Genomic DNA, 12,622 nt, shown 5'->3' on the forward strand with positions numbered 1-12,622 from the left:
TTAGTCTGATTTAAAAATGTAACTTGAAAGCAAACACCGCGTACTTTGTGAACAAGGCAATAGTGCTTTTATTACTTTCAATTTATTATTTAAATATTATTTCATTATTTTATTGTTTTTTATTGTATTTTCATTTTTAGATTTTTTTTGTTGTTGTTTGTTTTCCATTTAAGTGACTTAACCGAAAGAACCAAGAATATTAATTTCTGCAGTCACGAAAGTTTTAAGTCTATAGTCCACGGAGAGCCTTGTTTTCATCTAATTTGACTTCGTAATAGAAGCCCTGACAAATGAGCAACAGGCAAACGGTGACTTAACTCTTGGTGTTGGCTGAAAAGTGCGCCTGAAGGCCCCGTCAAACTCAACAACGGAAAGTGCGTAGGTGCAGCGGACTCTGTGGTTGAAAGGAGCTGCTGTCCAGGTCTTTTCTTGGAAGCTCTAATTTTCCTCAGCTCTCCCCCACACACCATTACCAAGCATCTCAGCCTCGGTGAAGGCACCGTGCCTCGTGGGGCTGATTTCCAAGGGGGTCAGATGGAATTTCCTGCCTCGTCAATGCTGGCGTCTGGGTCCCGGAGCAAAAACTACACGCGGCATTACGGGCCGAGCAAAAACAAGACAGAGCAGCCGGGACATCTCCAGTGCTGTCCTGAAAACCCATCAGGGCACCTTCTTCCAAGCGATCGAGCAACGAGTCGAATGGCTCGAGAGTGAAACGAGGCTCGCCAAATTAAACACTCGACACGAATAGACACTTGGCTCTCGTTCAGTTTCCTAAATGTAAAACATTTCCTGCCCTGTCGTAAAAAATCCGGCGCAATGATTCTCGACGCACGACGGGTGCCTCGAAAAGTGAAGTTGCGCTAAAGCCCAGGCGGCCGCGGTGACATTGAGCAGCGGGCGGTGTATTTTTAGATCGTAGCTCATTAACGTTTCCTTTCGTGCCCCCCTCCTCCTCCCCGCGCGTCCCTTCTCCTCCCCCGCCACCACCTCTCCTCCAGACGCAGCCTCAGCAGGCGGGTGCCCACGCGCCCCTCCACCCGCCGCGGTTCCCCGCCGCCGCCGCCGCGTTCGCCCTCCGACCCGCGCGAGCCGCGCCGGCGCCTTCCCTGCAGCCCCAGCGCGCCGCGCCCGCTCCCCCGGCCACGGCCGCCGCTTTCTCCGCTCTCGGGCCTCCCCCGTCCGCCCCGTCGCCCGCTCTCAAGCCCCGGCGGGCCCCCGCCACCTCCTTCGCTCTCCGACCCTTGAACCCGGCGCCGACCCCCGTGCATCGACCCCAGGGCTCGGCCGTGCCGCCCCCGCCGCCCCCCAAGCCCTGCAAGGTCCCCGGCCCCGGGGACGCGGCGCCGGCCACGCCGCCGCCGGCCGTGCAGCTGCAGGCCGCCCCCCCGCGGGCCCCGGTAACTCGTGCGGACGTGTGCAGGGGAGTGCTCTCGCTCGCCGCTGCTCGCCCCCCCACAGATATTTCTCCCCGTAGTCTTATTCGACTTGAACGATGTTTCCATTGCCAACAAAAACATTTACATTTGGACAACAGCTTCTTCAATTAGCTTTCGACACTGAGAGTCAGCTCTGTTTTTCATAAGCAGACATTTGCACGAATGTTCGCGTCTATACGCTGTATATACACACGGCACAATATTCCATATGCTTGTCATCTGAAATTATATACTTTACTTGGTTTTCCCCCACCCCCCAGCTTTCCCAGCGGCGTGTAAATGGATAGGTATCATCGCAGATGAAATATTTAAGAACATTGGCGGCAGGAAACCAGCCTGGCAAGGAGGTGATTGGCAAACGCTTCCAATACTTCATTCTGACGTCATGGCACAGCAGTCGACAACTCGCCGAGTTACTTAAATATTCACGAGGAAGCAAATGCCTCTGCCAGCGTTCTCCTGGGTCCATACTCGTGTCACGTGTCCTTGAGATCGCTATGCCAGCCAGGCGCGGCCTCTTCTTGACGAACAGGGCAACGGCCGTGCCACTTTTACTGCCTGGCCCCGAGGCGTCTACTCGCAGGAGTTCTGCGAGAGGCCACGGATGGTCATCGGTTTGCGCGTGCGACGTTAAATTGCGTTTAATCAGAAATAGTTCGAGGAACAATGTGTTTTGCAAAATGGTATTTTCATTTGAAAGCGATGCTTTACACAATGTTTTAATTGTAAATGTATCCATTTGTTTAAAAATATATACATTTACACTGGAAAGCCAATTCACTGCTTTGACTATCTTTTAAATCATGTCTCGTTAAGCCAATGTTGAAATGTGTCCAAATGTACATATTCCAATTTTATAAATTCTCTTTTTTCCTGTCTGTATCATGTCACTTGCGTCTGAGAGCAGAGACATTTCCTCGTGATTCATGAATCTGAGGTTTGCCAGAGCCCTGTACTTGTATTTCTCATCTGTCATCTCGTATTACAATCCTCACATCCAGATGAACGTTTATTACCCAGACATTCGTTTTATTTAGGTCTGGGAATGTGGTGATCTTTAACATGAAACCAAAAACCATATTGCATTTCGCCTCCTGTGAAATTCATTGCCAACATTTTCAGGTAACAGGCTAAGGAACACTGCGAAATTCATTATAATAGGATTCAAATCCAAGCCCTTATTTTGCTATTGCTTTTATGCACTTACAATTCTTCATTTATTTTCTTTGATCAGGTATTCCCTTCTTGAGACACTGCTTCTTCCTCTCCAGTGTCTGCCATGTGCATGGGCAGTATGTGTTTTCATGAGCATTGAGGACCGCATGAGTCAGTATTGTCATCTGAATTCCTAACAGAAGCCAGTCGCCATGCCTCGTAGTGCTTGCTTCTCCAACATGGAGGTCTGCTCTTGCACATGACGTGAACATATCACCGCAGTGAGGTGGATGTGCGGCTTAGGTGGCTAGACTTCATGTCGTCATAGTATTGTCATGCATTACTGAGGTCCTGTGCTCATATGCAGATGCCCACCTATGATTAATGCAATCACTCAAGTGCAGTGAGGTTTATTGTCTACGCTCAGTCACTAATAAAATATAATAGTTCAGCGCCATGCAAAAAAATGTGCACAGTTGTTTTTACTGCCACGCCGGAAGATGCAAGTCCAGTGCACTGCTAACCATGGCACCACGACAGCATCCACAAGTCCCATAATGCATGCAGAAATAAGGTCATCTTAAGTTTAGTTGAATTTGGAATGGCCCAAGCTGTAATGGATAACATTTAGAACTTATTGAACGATTGTCATATGGCACACCACTCTAGATTGACGACCAGGTGGTGCTGGGTAGTCTTTGTAACGAGAGGGCTCCATAGAGACGTCTGTGGTGTCAGCTGCTTGGGCCGTTCCTTGGCAAGGCGAGAGGCTCTGCTGCTGCTGCTGCTGCTGCTGCTGCTGCTGCTGCTGCTGCTGCTGCTGCTGCTGCTGCTGCTGCTGCTGCTGCTGCTGCTGCTGCTGCTGCTGCTGCTGCTGCTGCTGCTGCTGCTGCTGCTGCTGCTGCTGCTGCTGCTGCTGCTGCTGCTGCTGCTGCTGCTGCTGCTGCTGCTGCTGCTGCTGCTGCTGCTGCTGCTGCTGCTGCTGCTGCTGCTGCTGCTGCTGCTGCTGCTGCTGCTGCTGCTGCTGCTGCTGCTGCTGCTGCTGCTGCTGCTGCTGCTGCTGCTGCTGCTGCTGCTGCTGCTGCTGCTGCTGCTGCTGCTGCTGCCGCCTGGATGAGGTCCCGTAGGGTGCTTATAGGCCTCATGAAATGACTAACAATAACCCTATTGGGATGAAATCCGTGATACATGTTGTTTTTGTAAAACATGAAATATGTATTTAATTTTAGCATAAAAATCTGACATTTGTAGCGTATTGTGTGATATTTGAGGTTTTTTATTGCTTTTTTGCAATCCCAGGTTTTATTAATCATGTTGTTTTTTTGTATGTATGTTGAACTTCTTTTGCACCGTACGTAGCCAACCGTGTTCATCGGAGGTGCATTTCTCTAGTAATGCTCCTGCTGCACTTGATGTAGTTCTGTCCCCAGATGTTATTGGCTCTGCTGTAAAACTCTGGTGTTCACGTTGATGTTTGTGATTCCACAGGCGTGCCCACCTGCTCCTGGTCGCCCTTTGCCTCCAGTAAAGGTGAAAAACCTGCAGGTGATTATTACCCATTGATATTTTGTTGCTCATTGAATCTTCTCTTATCTTGCTAAGTGTTGCCGTACGCACAACAACGGCAGGATTATCTAAAATGTAAACGTGACGTTTCTTTAACCAAAGCCTTGAAATGTTACCTCCTGCCTTAATGGGAAGAACGCGACAGAGCAGTCAATAGAGATCAACTCAGACAGATGGTTCCAATAAGAGAGTACAAATAAGGCAAACAAGAATCAATGCTCGAATAGAATATAGAATCATGGGTCCCAAATGACGATAATCTGTCAACTCGTGTAGGGGGTGAATCTTCACATGCCCCACCTGTGCCTCTTGAATAATTACCACAGAAACTCCCCCCCCCCTCCTCCCACGCACCCTGACCCACCAGCCCAACTTCCAGGCATTGCATTAGAGGTGTGCACGACTCCCACACCCAGCATGACGCCGTATCGATGTCATTCGCGTGCCCTCTGAGATGTGTTTCAAGTGTGCGGTGCAGTGTTGGCGCCGTGGGTATGGTGCTCGACTCACAATTGGAGTCACAATGCCGTGATTTCAAATCTTATATCGAGGACCAACCCAGCCCATCCTACTTCTGGGGTTGGTAGTAATGAGTGCCTCTTTGTTGGAGGTAGCCAGCCTATGGGATTTATCATTCCCTGCTATAGGTATTTGAAATATTAACCGCTGGCTTAATTCAAACCACGCAAGTGTTTGAGCAAATGACACTTGGACTTGGCTATGAATTTAGTATTAAATTTGGATGAAAAAGATTTCTACGAATGCAAATCGTCATCGTTTGTGGTGGCATAAGAGGGAAAATTAACGAAATAAAATGTTGCTAAATCCGATCATTTCAATGACACGGTGGCACCATGCCAACAAGCCTAGGGGTGACGTTATTGACCCCGATGCTGTCCATCTGCCATCCAGAGCACTGCACTGTTCTTGTATGTGGATTGTAGATTGTGGCCCAGCTGCAGGCTGCCCTACAGCAGTCCCAGGCCCAGCGTCCTGCGAGCCCCCGGTGACTCATCGCCTCCTCTCCATGAGACGCCCAAAGGGGAGCGACTCCAGGCAACTACCAGCAGCCGTGGTGGCCTCAAGGTTCAAGCGGCTAGCCTGCCCCACCAGGGTTTCCTACAATCACTCGTACCACATAAAGTGTGGCCGACTGTATTGACACAAAGCGCCGGCGAGTGCCGCTCATATAGACCCAGCCACGCGTGGTGACGTTACCCCCGTAGGCCAGTCACCTGGAGGTAGGATTTGTTGCTTGAACGAAGATGGAGCCTGCATCAGACGACTGCTGAGCAGTAAAGTTCCCATATGATGCGTGCAACTGCAGAAATAATGTTTTGTGTCTAACTCTTATGAGTTTTAGTGTTTCATCTGTCATGTGCATGGGTTTTCTCTCTGTCGGCAGTTTCCGCCCATACCTGACAGAAATGCAATAAGGGAATTTCCAATATCGTGAAGAAAGACATTGCAGATAAAGTCTTGAGGCTCAGTGAAATAGTGAAATATTATCTTAGAATGCCATTTCGGTTTTACTCCACCTGATGGTGTAAGTCTTTACGTTTCGTTTTGAATGCTTGGGCAGATACACCTGGAAGAAATTGGACCCCTGAGCTTTGTATGACATGGGCACCCAAAGCTCACGTTGTTTGAAAGTGGTACTTGGTAAACCTCCTCTTGTATCAGCCACTCTCAAATCTCCTCCTGCACTCCAACGTGTGCCTTCACAAGAGAACACGATAGACGTCATCTCAATACTATGTTGTTGAATTTCTACAGCGGTGAAGAAGACATTTACTGTTGCCATATGTGTGTACAGCCATGCCTTAAGCTGTGTAAAACAAAACTGTTACACAGTCTCCACACTTCCACAGCACAACACATCGCACACTAAACATCTCACCATGGTAGCGATGGATATTTTGTTTAAATGAATGCGCCGCATGTGTTGTAGGTTAATAACTCAGATGACATAAAAGGCAGAAATACAGCGCCCTTCAATTGTCTATCTCATGCAACGAAGGGGCTCTCTTATGACAGAGCTGGGGTTGGATTCATTGTAAAACCACGTTTTTTCTTTCTTATTTTGTGCGGCCATCGGTTACTCAAAAAAAATGAAAAGCGTTCCCACGCTCTTGCAAGCGTTGGCTGGGATCATCGTCATTGGTGATCCTCAGCCAGTATCAGAAATTCCACAGAGAGAGGAGAGCAGTCTCGCTTAAGAAAGACCACCACTTCCCAAAAAGGTGGTGCTGATTTTAACGACCCTGCAGGGATGATGGACTAAATTGATCTCCAGCCAGCATTTTGATTCGTGCACTCTGATGGCGCGTCTAGCACTCTACCCGCAGCTCCACCCTGCTAAATCATTTGTAACTCGCCCAAGAAGGATGAACAAACACCCATGGGGGCATCGTGGCTTCGTGCCGGGCTGTGTCCACAGATCAAATGTGAAGTCTCAAGAGTGCAGGCTCAGTGTTCTCGCGTGCACGGAGCGTGAGCCGTCCCAGCCAACCAATCACCTCTGCCTTGATCAAAATTTTATATTGTTTATTCCGGCACGTGTTTCCACTGCAAACACCAATTTCACCCAAGTGCACCTCCTCCTACGTGACTGGAGCTCGTAAACCCGTCCCTGGTGCATCGCATGCCCAATTGAGATGAGCTCAGCACACTGACACACAATGTGCATTTGTAGAATTGGTAGTCCTGGTTCACACCGCTGTGGAACTTCCGTGATGCATCTCACATGCCGCGTGGATGTGATGTATTGCACGCGTAAAGTTAGATTAGAAAAGAGCCACGTTTTAACAATAGTGTTCCAGTTGCATGAAGAAGATTTATCTCTTGACGGGTTTTAATTCGGGTAAACATTTCACGGCGCTTGTTGCTAAATGGTTGCGATGGCTGCCAAAGAAAATAACCACTTTCTATGAAATTTATGGAGCGATTTAAAATAAAATCATTCTGCTGCTGTTGCTGCTGCAGATTTCCATTAGTCTCAACATCCATTGGATGTTCGTTCTGGTTGAATGTGCAGGCTCCAGCATAGCACATCACAAAGGTGATTTAAAGGGTAGGGGAAAAAGACATCCTTGTCATTGTCAGACTGAGTGCAAATGGAATTTCATCCACATTCGGATGTGGAACAGGCATTGCTATATGGTATTGCTATACATGCAAAATTTCAAATTGATTTAACCTGAGGGTTAACCATTGAACAGGGAAATCCAAAACTCCACTAAACATGCCTCTCCAGGGTGCCATTTGACATGTTTTACTAATGCAGTAATTATAAACTTGTTTGTAAATAGGCTGCAAAAATGTGTTCATTGGTGAATATGAAAAAAGATGTAAAATCTAATATTTGGGGACGGATTCTGGAGCATTGGTTTCTGGCGTTTCGTGAACTGTGAACACTTTGAAGTCGATGCTGTGTCATCTCAATGACCTTCAATTTAAAACGGTGACTCAAGAGTAATGCGATCTTGTGATCTCAATTCAGCTAATGACAGAGCTGTCAAATGGATGGACGTGCAGACATCGTGTGCATATGCCAACTGCTTGTTCATCCATGTATTGCTCTGTAACTTAGCATGCTTGTTTGGAGTATTTCTGTTCTATTCGCATGAGTGCATACATATATGTATAGTCCTTTGTGGACTTTCAGAGCCCTCCCCCTTTGGGAACCAATCTTCTAAAAGATAAATTAACAGTGTTTATTGTCTCAGCCCATAAGAATAATAAGCGATGTAGTCATATAGAAAAACCTCACTGATTCTCAAGGCTTCTTCAGAAGTGACGTTGCTTATATATGTTAGGCCAATTCCTCATCATGAGTATTATGCAAATTTATCCCTAAGACAACCACTGCTGTCTCACCATAAAGTGATACTCACTTTATTGAAACCAGGGGGTCATGGGTTAAGCCCTGACCATTCAACTTTGTCACATTGTTGTCTCTGCCATGTTAATGTGGAATTTCCACTGCTGGTGCAGGGTCACCTCTGGTCAACCGATTTCTCAATTGAAACAGGACAAGATTTGTAATAAAAAGGACACTTATGGACAAATAGTCATAAAGATTCAGTGAGACTTTCCTCGGTGATGTTTAAACCTCGACACAAGAGTGAGACGTAAGCTAAATGTTTAAATGTTGACGGTATTAAGTGTGCACACACAACTCACTCGTGCACATTCAGTAGAAGACTGAAGCAGTGTAGGATTTCAATGGGCCTTGCCAGAGTGCCATATATTGCAGTGCGACTCACATCCGCAATTCCACCTGAACCCCATGTTCTCTTCAACCCACCATGTAAATCTGCTAACTATTATTTACCAAGACCGCGTGCTTTGATTTAAGTGTCACTGTCCGTTTTATTTTAATATGGCCACCTTTCATGCCGTAATAAATGGCTTAAAAATGCACATATACCGTAGATCATCACATCGGTGATTAAACCTCTCGATAAGCGATGGTGCAATCCACAGGTTCATATTTCATGTTGTGCCCGGGAAACTAGACTACAAACAAAAACTTAATTATGAAGACGTAATGAAATAAGTCTACAGTATATGGTGCAATAAACGTAATTTTTCTATCAGGACATTTATTATTTTTCGGCACAAGTTTAAGTAAATAAAAAAAATAAAGTAAAAAAAAACACAATTTTGGTTACTCTGAATAAATACAACTAATGCAACTGTCGTTAAAAAAATTTAAATGTGACCCAATCATGTTATTTCATGGTGGAATACATCTGTATAACTCTATAAAATGGCGGAATGGTGTTATAAATTAAAGTATCTACAGTATTTTAACAGTTGTTAACTGATGGGTTTTTTATATGAACATGACTTGATTAACATTTTCACTCAGATTTATTATTTTAAAAAAACTTACGACCATAATTTAGATATTTTCTTTATAAAATGGCATAATTTGCAACCTCACTAATACGATGTTTCAGGCGCCCACGACTAGTTAGTCCATTAATCAAGTTAATTGGCCAAGTCTGGCCCAAACACGTGTGAGTGATCTCACTTTTACGAGCACAGGGAATCGGCCGTGAAGTACACCGTCTCTTATTCTGCCCATTCAAAGAGCCACCCCATCACAGCTGGGTGCTTTCGATGTCTTCTCTGTGGCTGGTTCCGCAGGAATTGTGTGACCTTCACTTAACATGACCAGTCTACTGTGGTGGTAATGACATTCATGTATCCTATCCATTGTCAAGCAGGAAATATTATTCCGTAGTTAAATACAATTGATTGATTTTTACAAATCGATTATATTTAATCGCACTACTCTTTGATCTAACCCCAAATTCCTAAATGCATCCATCTCCCCCCCACCCCCAATTGTTGCACTATAAAAAGCTCATAACACAGATGGATGAGTTGTCTTGTTATTTGTGCTGGCTTGCTGCAGTGTGCCTGCCTGGTGTCTTGTTAGTGTCTTCAGTGATCAATGATCGTGGTTGTTTATTTTACATGGTCTTATTCAGGTCTGCCTCGCGCAAAAGGAAAGGACTCTTCTCTCGCTCGAGAAACAAACGCCAGACTACCGCAATGCACCAGCACCAACCCCTTGGCCTGCTTGCGAGGAGCACATTTTGATTTATCTAACTGACGGCAGACAATAAAGAGAAAGTGAGATCGTCAGCAGTAAACTTGCTAAGGGGGATGCTGCTGTCAGACCTTCCTGTCTGTTTGCAATAGCTACATTAATTACGAGCTGTACGAAACAGATGGCTGTTTACTCTGGGCAGTTCAGAAGAGGGTAAAGGTGATTCATAGCAACTGGGTGATGCACTGCACTCAAGTTACTACTCCCAAGTCAACGTTTGCTTCTATAGCCGGTGTAGAACAGCTCTGCTGCTCCATCTACACAAGGTCAACCCAGCTTGAAATTATTAGTACTGTCTTGATGAAAGCCACCTTGAGATTGACAGCCTGACATTAATGCATGGTGATGACCACTCAGAGGTGAATTGTATCTGAAGGCCTCCTCCAGGTAGACCCACTTTCAAATGACGAACCGTTGCCAGTGATGGAGATGCTGGAAAGACGTACTAACAATTCAGTGGCACATGGTTGGATTCCTAGTTCGGGATTCCAAGTTGTGTTCCTAGTTAGGGTTGGATCGCTTGTGCTGAAGTAATTGATGGAAGCCTGTTAACAGATACTTAACCCAGTTGACTGTTTCACCACAACTTCAAACCCTGGAATTGCCATGGTGTTCGCATAACAAACGTAGCTGGGCAGAGGTTAGCCCAGGCGCTATATTTCCCGTAATGGCCTTACCTAGGTCAATTTCACCACACGCAAGGAATTGGGTATAGTCGAGCTCATGTGGCATTGACCTTTAACTCTTTACATGACAGAGAATTGAGTGACTGCTAGCAGCCTTGCCCTGGTGGCCCTGTCATTGTATCACTATAAGGTTGTATTTCGAGCTCCATGTGTTAATGCGGCACTCTATCTACAGCAAGACCTGCAACTCAGGTATGATGCCAATAAAGTAGGGCAGAGTGAGCCATGCACTATGGTCTCTTGTATTTTGTGATGTAAGCTAGTATTATAATTGTAACAAATTACGTTGTATACAGCGCCTCTTAATGCGCCTTCTGCTTGAAACTAACGAAGCCCCCGTGTGTTCTGTGGAGGCATCGTGTTCTTTTAGACGTCGTCTGCACTAAATGTCGTAGATTGGTCCTGTGAGCTTTTAACCCTAGCTTTAACCCCATGAACTTACATTAAAATATTGACATATTGATTGGTTAGAAGGGAACTCAGTCACTAGCCCCTCATTGCCACTCTACTATTTTATGGTAAATTCATTAAAGTATAAAGCACTGTATAGCATTGCAAAACACAGTTAGTACCTGCTGACTGATGTGATATCATCATGTTACCGTTGCATGAGTGTTCTGGTTAAAAATAAAGCCTATTGCAGTTTTCCACCGCCACACGTATGTAATGTAATGAAATGCAATAATGAGCACTCTTTGACCAATTAGGCGTATACGGGCCATTTACATGGTGTCTCAGTTTGTAAGAGTGTATGTCTCTGTTATAGATGCATTTTGCACTGGTTAAACTGTTTGAATGGGCTCTAGTGTGCTGGTCTTGTGCCTACAAAATTGCAGCTTCAGCCGTGCCTAATAAAAGCTGAAAATGCATCAACGTACTTTGTGACCGTTGAAGAACACCATCGCCGTGCCGCTGTGTTTGCTCAGCACGAGTGCTTGCTTATTCTGGCTAAAATTCAACTTTCCTGTTCATCTGGGAATGAACCTTGGGGCGGAGCGCGTGTGCACAATGATGGGTCATAACGATCCGGCAAACTTGAGCGTTTTGTCTGTAACGTTGCCAGGACTTTACCCAGTACCCACCGATCACGTCTCGTTTTGTTTTGTTGTCACACTCGTTGCAGGAGTGGGTTGACCAGGGTGAGATGATGGAAAAGAACATAAAACGTTGCTGCCTTATGGTTATTACATTATAGAAAGTAATGTGAGCAATTGTGTTAACTTATTAGGAGTGTCTTGGATAACGTGTATTTCGTGGCAAGCAGTTCGTCTGTTTATAGACTGCATTAGGTCGAGTTTGCTTAGACAACAGTATTGGCGGGCTTGTTGGACCTATTGGTGGAATTTGTCAAATCAACATTACATATTTGGAATAAATGTACTGCTTTTTTCATTTAAAAAATAATGACACAAATCAAGTACGAACTGTCTTGTAAAACTATCGTTTCACTGACACTGCGAGCATGGCAGAGTGGTATCAGTTGTGAACCAAGCGTCGGATTGGTTGGCCGTTTGTGTGACATCACGTGCCCCTCTGTCAAGCAGGTGATTTGGTCAGTAAAATTAATCATCCAAGCTTGGTAGCAACCTCTGCCAAAAATACATGCAGTATGTAGAGTGAGTGTTCCAAGTGAAATGTTAAGAGTGAGTAGCCATCGATTGCGAACTCGGAGAGAATTATATAATTTAAAAAAATCTATGGTGCATGAAGGATCGGTTACTCCATATGGATGTCTTAACATCTGCTCCAGTATTATATTTGACATTATTGCAGCTGGGTTTACCAACATTTCCATGAAGGTACTCGTTATATTTAAGCTAAAAATGAGTAATCAACAGAGAAACTAGCTCTTTTTTTACTTAATGTCAATGCTTTATTTTCAATGTTTGTGCTCTGACTTCTATTAATTTGCAGCTGTAAACATGTAACTATTACACAGCCATGTTAAACTAGTGTTGAATGGATTATTCATCCATAGACCTTTTAGATATTTTTCAAAACTAATATTTGCTTGAGAAAGATTTTTGCGGTTCAATTTTTTACTTGATTCATCCGATGAATTTTTTACAATTAATCTTATTTTTCCTCGTTTCAATTTTTTTTGTAAAAAAAATATTACGTGCATTTTAAACACCGATGCTGTGCTGGCA

At 45.0% G+C, this 12,622-nt stretch overlaps 1 protein-coding gene across 1 annotated transcript in view; it reads left to right on the top strand.

Moving 5' to 3' along the window:
* Positions 1–12,563, top strand: part of LOC133343269 (disintegrin and metalloproteinase domain-containing protein 12-like) — a 79,764-nt gene extending 67,201 nt beyond the window's left edge. The window contains exons 17-19 of the mRNA XM_061552725.1: positions 1,002–1,400; positions 4,083–4,139; positions 5,105–12,563. Coding sequence (XP_061408709.1) covers positions 1,002–1,400; positions 4,083–4,139; positions 5,105–5,170 — 522 coding nt within the window. The 3' untranslated portion in view covers positions 5,171–12,563. The remainder of the gene's footprint in view (positions 1–1,001; positions 1,401–4,082; positions 4,140–5,104) is intronic.
* Positions 12,564–12,622: the final 59 nt, after the last annotated feature.

The sequence above is a fragment of the Lethenteron reissneri genome, chromosome 17 (genome assembly GCF_015708825.2).
Source record: "Lethenteron reissneri isolate LAM-NWPU_2019-01 chromosome 17, ASM1570882v1, whole genome shotgun sequence".
NCBI classification, from domain to species: domain Eukaryota; kingdom Metazoa; phylum Chordata; class Hyperoartia; order Petromyzontiformes; family Petromyzontidae; genus Lethenteron; species Lethenteron reissneri.